This window comes from Dromiciops gliroides, chromosome 3, assembly GCF_019393635.1.
Source record: "Dromiciops gliroides isolate mDroGli1 chromosome 3, mDroGli1.pri, whole genome shotgun sequence".
In the NCBI taxonomy this organism is placed as follows: domain Eukaryota; kingdom Metazoa; phylum Chordata; class Mammalia; order Microbiotheria; family Microbiotheriidae; genus Dromiciops; species Dromiciops gliroides.
Genome location: NC_057863.1, coordinates 656,405,510 through 656,416,868, shown reverse-complemented (window position 1 = coordinate 656,416,868; position 11,359 = coordinate 656,405,510). Strand labels below are relative to the sequence as shown.

The following is an 11,359-nucleotide window of genomic DNA, read 5'->3' as shown; positions in this document are numbered from 1 at the left end:
AAAGCAAGAAGAAGAATCACACATGATAATAGCCATCACCATGAAGGAGCAGAGAGCTTGGAAAAAGATACAGGTTTATAACCAATAATGACTTTGCCAGAAAAACTTAATATAATCAAAGAGGTAGGAAAACGGATCTAAGCATTATGGATAAAAAGACCAGAGCTTCACAGAATATGTGAAATAAAAATACAGGAGTTAAGTGAAAGAAAAAAAAGGAAATGAGAGTTAACAATCAATCAAGAGGGATTTCAGGAGAGAGAGAGAGAGAGAGAATGAGGGGTGCAACCTAGTAAAAACAGGAGTAGATGGGATCAAAGGCACACAGAGATGGGTCTTTGCAAGGGGATGGCTGCCACTGGAGTGAGTGGGAGATAAGGAGAAAGAAGGTGAGAACTCAGGGCAAATGGACTATTTTTGTTTGGTCTAATATGAGTCAAGGTCCTCATCTGTGATGGTGATGGAATGAAGAGGGAAGAGAAGGTTGGGAAGGACTACAGTGGTGAGTAGCATAGAAAGTTTAGGGAGGGAGAAGGAAGTACATTGTCTAGCGGAAGGGTCTAGATCCACTCTAAGGAAATATCATTTCATCTCACCTCAAGTGGGGTCACAAAGAGTTGTACTGGACTGAACAACAACGATTCACCAATGTGTCAATATTGGGGTGGCATATAACCAATCAGGAGTGAGTAGAGGGACTAGAGTGAATGAAGAATAGGTTTAGGAGTAGAAAGGCACAGGGAGACATCCAATGGTAAAAGGTGGGGTAGACAAAGGAATTTGAGAGTTTTTAAACCATGGAAGGTAGGGCATGGTATGGGGGCAAATATGAACCATAATCATTTCTCAACATCTTCATGTACTTTCACTTAAGAACACAACCCCCAACAATCTGGGGGTCCAATAATGAAAAGGGCCCAATGATTATTGAAGGAGGAATAAACTAGAACAAACTATGCAAGGACATAGTAAAATTGTCACTGTTATGACAACCACTAGGTGTCCTTTCATAAGCTATAGTTGTAGTCTGGTCTATGCAGTTCCCTTAACCCAGCATTTTGCCTCCGCTTATAATGTCCCTCCTAAATTAAATTCATCACTTCTAACTCACCACCATGCAATTAACTCTAACTTTAATTGATGCCACCTCCCTAACCTCTTCTCCCCTTGAACTGGAGGGTGGGAGGGAACAGCTCCAAATGCCTCCCACTGCCTTCCTTGACAGAAGGAAGAACTTGGAGTCTCAGCTCATTCCACTCTGCAGATGCTATTGGTTCAGCACCCCCTGGTGTCCCATTCCCCCACCTAAGCCTGGCTTTCCTGCCTCCTTTTGTGTTGTCTCTCCACCTATAAGCTCCTTAAGGGCAGACTTTCTTTTTGCTAATTAATTTTATTAATTCTTTTTATTAACAGCACAGTGCTTGGTACAGTTGGTCCCAAATGTTTATTGGATTGTATTGGATGGATCAGATTATCTAAAAGGTCTTTCACAGTTGGAAAACTACTTGATTGCTTACCCTCCTCTCCTGTCCTTGAAAAGGAAATGACTGTTCATTCAGATAACAAAATCTTGCTAGCTGCATAGTAAACATTCCCCATCAATCCCTCTTTTTCCTTTCCCCTTTCCCTGACTCTCCCTGTCCTGTGAAAGAAGTTTCTTATCTATACCAAGATGCCACAGAATGTCACTAATTTGCCGTGTACTCTTGACAAGCCCGAAGTCATAAAAACCAAATCTGGGACAGCTAAAGTTGCTGTCAGCTGGAGCAGTCTTCCTCTGCATGCTTAAAAATTTCAGTGCTGTCAATTTGGCTGCCTATCATTGACCCACAGGCACTGTGGGACCCCAAATGATGGTTATGCCTCTAAATAAAGAGAAATTTCTCCAGAAATGGTGATTCCTGTGCTTAGCTGAGGTAGAGTGAAGAAGGGACCTGACTGAGGAACTGGGAAGTTAGGGTATTTGAGGGAACATCAGGATACAGATTAAATTCTCCTGAAGGGATAGCAACCATTGAGTTGGAGAGGGAGACTGTGAGCCAGTGACCTGAAGGAAGAAAAATTACTGAATACGTTTAGAATAGGGACAGTGCAGAATTGCCATTTCAAATCTGGGGTGTTGATTCCCTCACTCTTGGGCCAGAAAGGGCTTTAGGGCATGGTATGAGAGCAGGGACCACCAGGATGGAGAGAATTCTTTGGGCACTGTTTCATGTTCACCTTCAGAGGAGTGGAACAAAAGCTTGCCGACTCAAAGAGATCAAAGACAGAGGCAAAGGTCTTAGATGTACCAACATATTCTCCGTAGCCCTTTTGGGTGGAGCAGAGAATTGGAAACAGTGCCATGGGAAATGGGAGGGATTCAGAGAGACCTGAGAGGACTTGTCTGAACAGATGTAGAATGAAGTAAGCAGAACCTCTTATGATGACTTCTGCAACATTGTAAAAGAAAACAGCTGGGAAGGCCTTCGGCACTTGTCTGAGGACATCCAGACAAGACTAATGTGTTAAGTTTTTGGTCGGTTGGTTGGTTTTTTATTGTCGGTAGTTCCCACAAGGGAAAGGAAATATGTATGTTTGGGGGAGGGGGATTGTGGGCTCAGAGCATTGTGAAACCATCAAGATTTATATGTAACAGAGACTGCAGGTTTCACATTTGGTTCTTTTTTTTGCTGTACTATGTCTTTGGAAATGTTCCTGTCTGCTGATGCTCGTCCAGTCTGTGACCTGACTACACTTAAACTGGGCTGGGGTCTTCGGGGTGCTGAGAGCCATTGCTGCTGCCTTCCTGTTTTCCTCTTGGGTCAGGCCTGAATCTTCTGCAGCTTGAGCTGCAAAACAGAGGGCAAATGTCTTATTTTTGTAGCCATCCCCACTAGGTCCTACAGAGGACCAAGTCCCAAAAAGGTAAGAGCCTGCCCTCAAGGTAGTCAACCAAAAAGAGGAGGCCAGTAGGATCAGTCTTGAAAACTTGCAGGAACAATGCTTGGCAACATTCCCCCAGTCATTTTCCCTTTGGAGACTCAAGAAACAGGAAAGTTCTTGGCGTCTCAGATCAGCCAGGCTTTCATTGAGCCCTTCTGAATCAGACATCTCTCCACCGCCTTCCATTCCTTTCCCCTCTCCAGGCATTTGAATGCTTAAACTGAGGGGGAATGAGGCTAAGGAGCCATGGGTGGATACATGGAGATGGAGAGGATCCTTGGAAGACAAAGGGAAGTCTGAGGTGAAGAGACACAAATGGAGGGGTGTGTGTGGGGGGAAGTTCAGACTACTGGGCCTGGGGCAGAAATGATGGCTGGGAAGAACCAAGGATTAGGAGAGAAGGCTGGGAGAGAAACTCAGACCTGGATAAGGGGGAGAGTCTGGGAGGCAGAACACATTGGGAAGTTGGGAACTGTAACAGAACTGTGGGGCCTGGGGTAGGGCAAAAGAGACTGGGTCCCTTTGGGAGTTGGGGTGGCAGGATCCCTTACTTGAAGCTGAGGCCACCTGATTCCCTGTGGTCCAGCTGGGATCGTGGAGTCACGAGTTCTGTGTCCTTACAGGGAAGCTGGGGATGCTGGAGCTCTGGGGTGGGAGGCAGGATGCTTGGGTTCCTGTGAGGACAAGACCTCAGGGTCAAGGAATGAGAGGCAGGATCTGTGGTACCAGGGAGCCAAAGCAGAGGCTGGAGCCTGGGAGGGAGGACATCTGGGTCCTACAGAAGATCCGAAATTTGAGAAGGAAGGAAACCTTGATATCTTTGGAGTAGGAGTGTGTGTGGGGCGGGGAGAAGACACCTGAGTAAGGCGGGGACTCAGAGGCAGGGCGTCAAGATGCCTGGGGTCTGCTGGGGAGCTTGTTAAGGACTCCAAAGGACCCAGCTCAGATAAGGGAAGGCGTCCCTAAAGGGGAAGCTGGGGCCAGGAAGCAGGGTCCTAGTTGGGGGTGTACCAAGCCAAAGATGCTCCCCCTCTGAGACTCTCTGGGAAAACCTGAACAAGAAGAACGGTACCTGGGTCTCGCACAGGACGTAGGATTTGGAGCCCAAAACCTCAACTCTTAAGTGGGGGAGGAGCGGGGAGCAGGACGCCTGGGTCCAGAAGTGCGGCTGGAGCCGGACACAGGGACCAAGATGCCTGGGGTCTGATGGGCAGCTTGCCCAGGACTTGGAAGGACCCAGAACGGATGAGGGCGCACCAGTGAGAGGATGCGTCCCTGTGCCAGAGAGGAAGCTGGGACAGCGAAGCAAGATCCTGCTGAGCCCAGGATGTCCCTGCTCCGGGACCAAACTGGGAAGCTGAGGTTGGGGCGCCGGGAGGAAGACGGATCGCGGCCAACATCCAGCCTAGGGAGGGGTGTTTCTGGCTGCTCTGGGGGAGACTCACCACGAGGTCAGACCAGAGGCGGAAGCAGCAGGAAAGGACAGCAGGGGCGAGTGGGATCTGAAGCCCGGGCTCGAGGTGGGGTCCCGGCTCAGCCCCAGCCAGACCCACCTCGCCCAGCCCCGGCTTCCTATAAAGCATTCAGCTAGCGATCCGCTCCAAGGGCCCGCCCAGAGGGCTTCCAGGAGGAGGAGTCCGGGCCGAGCATGCAAAGGCAGAGCTGCCTGGGAAGGGGAAGAGGAAGCAGGGGACCCAGTGGGCCAGGCACGTTCGGGGCGGGCTCTAGGGGGTCCCAAGGACCCCGCCCTCGGGTTTCCGGATTGGCCCTTTCCGCCAAAGCCAGAGGGAGGCTCCTTGGACACCGGACCGCCTTCCAGGTGTGGAGGCCGGGCTGGTTGACCTAAGTCTGGAGTCCGGCCCTGAACCCGGGCAGCCATCCCAGGCCCAGACCCTCCTGTTGGCCCCACCCATCCAGGGGGAGGACCTCGGGCCCCACGCCTTCCTCTTCGCGCCAAGCCTTGCGCTCTGATTGTAGAGTTCAGTGCACACGGGAATGCCCTTAACATACCTGTCCATCCTGGGCCCCGAACCAACCCCCAGGGGCTCCCACCCCGTCCCACCGGGCCCCGCACCTCTTGGCGCTGCCCCCGCCCACAGCTGCCACCTGGTCCCCTACCTGGCCTTCCTGCCTCTGGCCAGCATCCCTTGGCCTCCCTCCTCCCAGGAGGACCTTCCGGCCCGGCCCCATCCACCCTCGGCCCCTGCAGGCAGCTGCGCGCAGTCTGGTGCCCCGAATGCCCAGCCTCCTCCACCCTGTAACTCCTTTCATTGTCTCCATCGCTGACTTGAACCCGCCGAGGCCTCCCTGTAACCGTGCAGGACGCAAGGCAGCCACGTGTCAGGTCTGCGGGGGACCCCAGGGTGAAGAGGGGAGGCAGAGGCTGGGGAACAGCCCTCAGCACCACCTGACTGAAATGGCTCCTTCCAATGTAGCCAAGATCTCTTTTTAAAATGGAGACTTTTGGGGCAGCTAGGTGGCGCAGTGGATAGAGCAGGACCTGCGTTCAAATCCAGCTTCAGACACTTGACATTTACTAGCTGTGTGACCCTGGGCAAGTCACTTAACCCCAAATGCCTCACACACAAAGAAAAAAAAATGGAGATTATTTTTTGGTTTTACTGTCCCCTTGGTTTCTGAATGTATCTTCCTGGCTACCTCTTGGCCCAGGGGTAGAGACTGTTGCTGCCACTGGAGTCAGGAAATCTTCGATTCAAATGCTACCCCAGAGCCTTAGTTGTGAGATCCTGAACAAGTCACTTGTCCACTTGTCAGCCTCAGTTTGCTCCTCTGCAAAATGGACGTCATCATAGCACCTACACTTGTAAGGTTGTTGTCAGGATCCAGTGAGACCCAGCATGTCTCTGTGCCTCCATTACAAAATCCAGCCCACTCTCCTGCAGGGAACAGGTGATTTGGGGACTTAATGGTACTAACAGGCCTCCCTCCGTTCTTTGGGGCTGTCTTGTAAACAGGAAAGCTGCCGGGTTCTCAGCGCAGGTCCACATTAAGATAGCCTCCCACAGGTCAGCCCTTTGTAGCCCATCGTTTCCGGACAGAGCACAGTCAGCAGTGAAGGTCTTGCACAAGTACTTTGGAATAACCAGGGAGTTTCCCTCTCTCACAACTCTGAAGCACCATGGATTGTTGGTTCGTCATTCTGTCAACTAGTATTTATTAAGCACTGAATATATGCCAGACACAGGGCTAAGATGGAAGTGGGGGCAGGGGAGGGACTCTGCTGGCAATGATGCCTAGGAGTTTGGAAAGCATAGGGCAGAAGTGGGAGTGTTAGCTTTGGGGACTGCCACATCCTACACTGAGCTGAGCATGTGGTCCACTGAAATCCACAAATCTTTTTCCAGGACCTTTGCTGTCTAACCAAGGCCTCTCCATCACTTTCTTGCGAAGTTGATTTTCTGGACCTAAGTGCAAGGCTTCATATTTTCCATGTGGCCTTTTTTCTTTTTGGTGGAGCCATGAGGGTTAAGTGACTTGCCCAGGGTCACACAGCTAGTAAGTGCCAAGTGTCTAAGACCGGATTTGAACTCAGGTCCTCCTGAATCCAGGGCTGGTGCTTTATCCACTGTACCCCCTAGCTGCCCCCATTCCCTGTGGACTTTTACCTTATTAGATAGAGCCCAATGTTCTCAGGTGTCTGGATCCTTTGGCACCCTGACTCTTATCCGATGTGTTAGTTTTCCCTCCAAGCTTGGGGATACCTGTAAATCTGGTGCCCTCCATCTGCCTTGACCCCAAAATGTCCCTGGGCTCAAGGACAAGCACAGATCCCTGGGGCCATCCCACTTTTTGATCTTCTAGCCCACATCTCCCTGCCTTCATCACCAGGAGAATATGAGGCGCTTTCTCAATCATTGGTAAAACAGACCCCCAATATTTCCCTCACCTGCTCCATCTGTATGAAAGACTGTACTGTAGCATGCAAAGGCCCCTCCAGGGAGAAGGAGGTGACATTCTGGTCCTGGCATGCAAAAAAGGGCAGGAATTCAGGGATAATGGGCAGCTAAGTAGGGCAGTGGGTAGAGCTCTGGGCCTGCAATCAGGCCCAAGTTCAGTCTCGGACACTTCCTAGCTGTCCCATCCTAGGCAGGTCCCTTAACTCTGTTTGCCCCATTACCTGATCTGTAGAATGGGCTGGGGAAGGAAATGGCAAACCACCAGTATCTTCAGCAAGAAAATCCCAAATGGGGTCAAAAGAGTCAGACGGGATGGAAACAATTGTACAACAACAAAGGTCCGATACTCCTTCTAGACCATAAACTACACTACAAATCGGCAATCATCACTGACATCTGGTATTGGTTTTAAATGGAAAAGACCAGATGCACTGACTACATAGGCTTATTAGGCGAACTTAATAATTCAGTGTTTAAGAAACCCCCAAACACAAATTACCATGGAAAAGAGGTCAGAACTGCTGGGAAAACTGGAAAAAAAAAAAAAGTAAATGAGCTTTAGACAAAAATCTTATGCATCAAACCTCCAAATGAATTCCAACTGGGGATGTGACCTGATCATTAAAGACTTCTCATTAAAAAAAATCAGTGGATTATCAACCTGTGTAGTCATAATTAGGGAGTGAGTTAGTAACCAAATGCAGGATAGAGTCAATTAAGACAACAGAATGGCTACTTTTGATTACAGAAGAAAGAAGAACTTTTGCATAAACAAAATGAATGGATTCAAGATAAGGGGAATGGTGGTCAGTTGAGAAAAATCTTTGTCTTCAGCTACTACCAGAGCTGTAAAGACAAGAATTAAGTTCTTTCTGCTTGGCAAAGTAGAATAGTGGAAAATAAGCAATGGGTGAAAACTTGAAGTTTCAAATTTCAGACTGATGAATTTTTTTTTTTTTTGCAGGGCAATGGAGGTTAAGTGACTTGCCCAGGGTCACATAGCTAGTAAGTGTCAAGGGTGTATGATATGATTATGGATTTGAGTCAGATTAAACTCTGAGGATGGGGTTTGGAAGGTACCCAGCCCTGCCCCAGTATAGTTTGTTTATAAGTTTATTGCTTGTCAAATTCTCACTGTCTCCTTTAAGTTTTATTGCCAATTAACAGTATTTTTACTTCTGCTCAGTCTCCCCACTTGTCAGCTACATATTAGTTTTGTCTGCAATCCATCATGTGTCAGAACCCCAGTCAGTGGGTCAGGGAGTTAGCCCACCAATTCAATACTCGGGACTCAAGAAGAAAGGACGGGGCTCGGCACAGGATGCAGCCATTGAGTTGAGACCAGATGTTAAGTGACATTGTCTCTTTTTCTCAGAGCGGAGTCCCCTTGACCCTAGGGTCCCAACAATGTGTTATTCTTTTATTCTTTATTCTATTTCTTTGACTTCCCAACATAACCGAAGATAAATTTTAACCCTGTCATCCTTAACAATGCTGAAGCACCTGAGTGACTCTTCCTGTTATTCAGGTTGAATATCTTTAGAGACAGGGGCCTGGAGAGGGGAGTCATTGGGAACTGTGAGATCTGAAACATCTGACTGTCACTCCCCTGTTTCCTCTTCCTTTGGTTTGACCTTGTTCCCCCTCCCCTTTTCCCCCTTGTTCCTGGAACACGTATGCATGTCTCCATACATTGATCACGAGCTGAACATGCACCCTGGGTGAGACAGGATTGGATGTTAGATTGTGAGCTCATCCACTCTAGGTGTACGTGGGGACAGTCCTTTTCAAGATTACTATAAAAACCTAGAGGATTGGGCATATCTTTGCAAGACTTCAATGTGTAATTGGGTTTTGCCCGTCCTCATGAGGATGTAATAAATCTGTCTCTGCTTGACTCGGTGGTCTCCTCGAGTTATTTGGGTAAACTGAGGCAGTTTGTTCCATACAAGGGTCTGAGGTCAGATTTGAACTCAGGTTCTCCTGAATCCAGGGCCAGTGCTTTATCCATTGGGCCACCTAGCTGCCCCCCAGACTGATAAATTTTTGCTAAAGCCCTTTCTAATGGTTAGCCAAAAGTGAAATGGAGGGGCAGTGGTGGAAGGCCATTAGGTTTCCTGTCACTGGCTGTCTCAAAGCAAGGACTAAATGAATTGGGAAAATAATTAACAAAACAAATAAAAATACAATAAAACAGAGGTAATGTTAATTTGTGGTTTTCTAAGTCAACATGTGGCCCACCATGACTAGTCAAAAACTGTGGACTCTCTCAGGTCCAGTAAATTGTATAAGTTGATGGAAGGCTTTCTCATATTCACGACACATAGGACAGAAAAACCCAAATTCCAGGTTTTAGGGAGACTGTTTTCTATCTTAAGGGGATCTACCAATTCTCATTTTGTCACCACTCTGTTCCTGATACTAATTTCAAGCTAGATTCAAATGTCTTCTCACATGTGCATAAAAGGATTTCAACACCTGTGCAAGCTCCTGATATTATATGAGAAAAGCCTTTATTTTAAATGAAGAACACCACGGTGTAGTCACAGTTGTCCTTAAACAATCATATTTTTCCCTAGATTGGGAAGGTGATTTATTGTCCACCTTCAGTGGAAATCTAATATAATCCCTTACACTTATAATACCATGTGGTAGCTTGAACTCTTTCCTACAAAGAGACCAATATTGACCTTCAGCTGATGAAGAAGAAAATAAACAAGACTAAAATGATTGTCCTGAGATACTCTAGGGGACAGATGCATAACACACCAATGTTCACCCAAGGGTTCTTGGTATCCTACCTCACAGAAACAGTGCAAACAGCTTTTTCTCCTCCTAACTGCTATTTTGGAGATGTTTTAGAGGTTATGTGGATCCGACAAAGTGTCTAGTCCTCAATCTGGCCGGTTGTAAGAAGTCATTCTGAAGTTTTCTACACAGAATGTGTTCTCTCTCTGATGTTGAGTCAGAGAGAATTTCACACAGAAGGACTTCTCACACTGATAATTCTCCAGTATGAATTCTCTGATACCCAGGAAGTTTATCCCTGAATAAAAGGACTTCCCACATTCACTGCATTTAAAAGGTTTCTCTCCAGTGTGAATTTTCACATGGCGAGATAAAACTGACTTCATTCTGAAGGTTTTCCAACATTCATGACATTCATAAAGTCTCTCTCCAGCATGAATTTTTTTATGTTCAGTAAGACCTGATTTCTTCCAAAACACCTTTCCACATTCATTACAATTAAAAGGTTTCTCTCCAGGGACAGCTAGGTGGTGCAGTAGATAAAACATCAGCTCAGGATTCAGGAGGACCTGAGTTCAAATTTAACCTCAGACACTTGACATTTAATAGCTGTGTGACCCTGGGCAAGTCACTTAACCTTCATTGCCTCACCCTCCCCTCCCAAAAAAAGTTTCTCCTCCAGTATTGAACTCTCTCACAGGCTGGCAAAGACTTGTTTTATGGTAGAAGACCTTCCCAAATTCAGGACATTCATAAGGATGCTCTCCTGGATCAATTTTCACATGCTGGGTAAGACTTCTTACTAAGGCCCTCCCACATTCACTACAATTAAAAGGTTTCTCTCCAGTATGACTCTTCTTGTGTCCAGTAATGAGGTGCTTCCTGTGGAAAGCTTTCTCACATTCATTACACTGATAAGGTTTCTTCCCAGTATGGATAGTCTGATATTCAGTTAGATCTCTTTTGTTGCAGAAATCCTTCCATCATTCAAGGCATTCAAAACATTTCTTCCCACTTGTTTTCTCATGTGTGGAGTGTTAGGGCAAAATTTAATATGGGGAGAGTTAATTGGGTGACTCGCTGAAATATTGGGATCCCCAAAATGATGAGGGACCTCTAGGTTCAAAGCTCCCTCCCCTCAGAACTGCCTTTACATATTTCTCCCAGGCCAATAAGAAAGGAGCCTCACAGCCTCTTTTCCACAAATGAATCAGATTTTATTAGTGGGAATAAAATACACAGCAAAGGTGAAATTAATAGAATCAAAGACAAGGGAATAGGGAAAAAGAAAAATGGATAATCCCCCTAAATCTAACCTAAGTCTATACAATCTCCAAACTTGCTTCCAGTTCAGCTCATTTCAAAAGAGCAGGGCTCGTTTGTTAACTCACCACCTGGGGTCTGTAGCTTCAATGGGAAACAGCCATGCAGCCAGGGCCCACAGGACAAACTTCCAAGAAAAAATCTCTCTCCCGTCCACTCCCCGCAACTCACACAACCGGAAAATAAGTGCGCTCCCCTCAGCGAGTGTTTACTCTCCCTCCCCCAAAAGGGGAGGTCCTTCAAACTCCATCGGAGAGTGGTTTCTCCTGCTGACATCAGCAGCACATGGCACTCAGGCCAGGCCAGGTGTGGCTCATCCCAATCAGTCTGCCACATTCCATTATTTTACCACAGGAGGAAGAATTACCCTCAGATATTCCTTTCCATCTCTGTGCTATCCACAGGGTCTCTTTCCGGTATGAACTTTCTGATGCTCTGTAAATTCT

The 11,359-nt window shown here is 47.3% G+C and overlaps 1 protein-coding gene across 1 annotated transcript; it reads right to left on the bottom strand.

Moving 5' to 3' along the window:
* Positions 1–2,128: 2,128 nt before the first annotated feature.
* On the bottom strand, positions 2,129–5,971 carry LOC122748338 (collagen alpha-1(I) chain-like). The gene is made up of 5 exons (XM_043993995.1): positions 5,950–5,971; positions 4,371–5,271; positions 3,493–3,599; positions 2,733–2,882; positions 2,129–2,220 (listed from the first exon to the last, which is right to left on the bottom strand). The coding sequence occupies exons 1-5, from the start codon at positions 5,969–5,971 to the stop codon at positions 2,129–2,131; spliced, it is 1,272 nt and encodes a 423-aa protein (XP_043849930.1).
* Between the last annotated feature and the right edge of the window lie 5,388 nt (positions 5,972–11,359).

Bases quoted from the DNA above. Each gene is read 5' to 3' on its own strand.
- LOC122748338 (XM_043993995.1), bottom strand. From the start codon at position 5,971: ATGGGCTACAAAGGGCTGACCT. The intron at 5,272-5,949 runs GTGGGAGGCTAT...GGTCCCCCGCAG, and splicing joins GGGCTACAAAGGGCTGACCT to ACCTGACACGTGGCTGCCTT. The intron at 2,221-2,732 runs GTCAGGTCACAG...ACTCCTCTGAAG, and splicing joins CCCAGCCCAGTTTAAGTGTA to GTGAACATGAAACAGTGCCC.